The sequence below is a fragment of the Berghia stephanieae genome, chromosome 1 (genome assembly GCF_034508935.2).
Source record: "Berghia stephanieae isolate SIO BIC M18660-M18661 chromosome 1, UCSD_Bste_1.3, whole genome shotgun sequence".
Taxonomy (NCBI): Eukaryota; Metazoa; Mollusca; class Gastropoda; order Nudibranchia; family Aeolidiidae; genus Berghia; species Berghia stephanieae.
In genome coordinates, this window is record NC_088360.1 from 37,117,017 (window position 1) to 37,119,516 (window position 2,500).

Sequence of the window (2,500 nt, forward strand, 5' to 3'; positions counted from 1 at the left end):
ACCACTAGGAGACTACTGGTTACATAGAACAATCTTGGATTTTATGTATATGACAAAATTTCATCCAACGTTTATTTATGTTTACAAGTTTGATGACGCAAATTGTTGTGTTTTCATATTATGTAGCTAGATCTAGCTACAACCAAACCAACGCAAAATAGACGTCTATACTTTATTTCTATAGATGTTAAAACAAATCAATGATTGACTCCCACGTATACATATTTATGTTGGTCTGATATCCGAACGCACTTATGGGCCTAATTTAACATTGTTATAATGAGCGATATTTTGTGTCATTTTTTTTTTGTTGAGATTTCCAAAACAACAATGAGCCCATAGAGAATTGGGTTATCAGACCTGCAAATAAGTGCACGTAGATTGCGTCGAATTATCAGACATGTAAATGTTATATGTACGTAGTTTCGATCAAATAAACCAATCAATCTTGAAAGGCCAGGCAGGTACGTGTGATGCCGCCATCCACGAAAACATTTTGACCTGTTACAAAGGACGCCCCCGGGCTGATCAAGAAACCAACGACCTGAGCCACTTCTTCAGCAGTTGCACACCGCCCTTTCAAGGGGTGAAGGGAGTTCTTGCTTTCGGTGAAGGGGTCAGACAAGGTTCCATTTTCGCCGGATTTGTCTGAATCCAATTCTGGCATGATGCTACGTAACAGTCTCGTCTGAACAAAGGAGGGGTTGACACTGTTGATTCGAACACCTGGTTGAAAAAATTAATATAGAGACTAATATGAATAATGCGTTGGTGAGCGATAATCAAAATAATCATGATAGTAATGATAATGGTGACGATGCAGATGTTGATGATGATGTGATGATGATGATGATGATGATGATGGCAATGATGATGATGATAATGATATAATAACTATAACATAATGATTTATAATAATTAATATATATTATATTATAATCATTATCATATATAATATTATATCATCATTATCATTAATATAATATATTATATTTATAATAAATAATAATAATAATATAATAATAATAATAATAATAATAAAATAATATAATAATAATAATATAATAATAATAATAATAATAATAATAATAATAATAATAATAATAATATAATAATAATAATAATAATAATAATAATAATAATAATAATAATAATAATAATAATAATAATTAATAATAATAATAATAATAATAATAATAATAATAATAATAATAATAATAATAATAATAATAATAATAATAATAATAATAATAATAATAATATAATAATAATATAATAATAATAATAATAATAATAATAATAATAATAATAATAATAATAATAATAATAAATAATAATAAATAATAATAATAATAATAATAATAATAATAATAATAATAATAATAGTGTAATAGTAGTAGTAGTAGTATAGTAGTAGTAGTAGTAGTAGTAGTAGTAGTAGTAGTAGTAGTAGTAGTAGTAGTAGTAGTAGTAGTGGTAGTAGTAGTAGTAGTAATAGTAGTAGTAGTAGTAGTAGTAGTAGTAGTAGTAGTAGTAGTAGTAGTAGTAGTAGTAGTAGTAGAGGTAGTAATTGTTGTTGTCGCTATTGTAGTATCGATAGATTTAGAGGACATTCAATATTCAGGTAGGACTACATTATTATGCAGTCGTTTTTGGCACTTGTACTATAATTCTGTACATAGTCAAGACGTCTGAGACCATGTTTGGGAAAGGGGGCTGGGTAGGGGGGGGGGGGGAGGTGGTCGAGGTCGTATTCCAATTTGAACGTCTATCTGTGATTAATACTAGAGTTTTTGTAAGACAACATCGGCTCAGCTAATTGATAACAATAACTTTAAAAAAGCTTTCCATCTTAATTATATGAAAGAATTCATTTTTGTACACACAACTTTAAAAGTAAGTCTATTTATTTCTTTTTTATTATTATTGTCTGGCAAGAGATACTGTGACAATTACCTACAGTATATTACGAGAATAGCTATCATGTAGTGTTTAGAGTTTTAAAACACATATATTTTCTGGATCATAAAATTATGTTAATGCTTATATTTATTTTTGAATCCCTTACCTTTGGGTCCAAGGGAGGCAGCCAAACATCTCACCATGTGGTCTATGGAAGCCTTTGCCATATGGTAGATAAGAGCATTTCCTGAGATAAGCGATGCAGTGGAAGACATACACACCACATTTCCTTGGCTTTTCTCCAGCCATGGAAGAGCGGCCTGAATCAAGAAAAACACCGCCTTGACATCTGTATCCATGACCTCGTCATAGATTGTTTCTGTGGCGTCCTCCAAAAACACGGGTTTGCCCAAAATGCCAGCATTAGCCACAAGCACATCAATTCTTCCAAACACGTCCTCTGCTTTTTTACATATTTTATTTCTGACGTCAGAATCCGTTAAATCACCGAGAACTGTGACGCACCGCTTGTCAAAATCCTTTTTTGATTGCTCTTGGCATAGTCGAACTGTGTTTGCCAATCTCGCCTCTGAACGGC

General features: G+C 30.9%; 1 protein-coding gene across 1 annotated transcript in view; it reads right to left on the minus strand.

Annotated features, from left to right (window-relative positions):
• LOC144973345 (3-oxoacyl-[acyl-carrier-protein] reductase FabG-like) overlaps positions 1-2,500 on the minus strand; it is a 3,665-nt gene that overhangs the window by 811 nt on the left and 354 nt on the right. Inside the window, exons 1-2 of the mRNA XM_078915653.1 lie at positions 2,069-2,500; positions 1-726 (exon numbers count right to left, since the gene is read on the minus strand). The exon at positions 1-726 is cut by the window's left edge and continues 811 nt beyond it; the exon at positions 2,069-2,500 is cut by the window's right edge and continues 354 nt beyond it. Coding sequence (XP_078771779.1) covers positions 443-726; positions 2,069-2,500 — 716 coding nt within the window. The 3' untranslated portion in view covers positions 1-442. The remainder of the gene's footprint in view (positions 727-2,068) is intronic.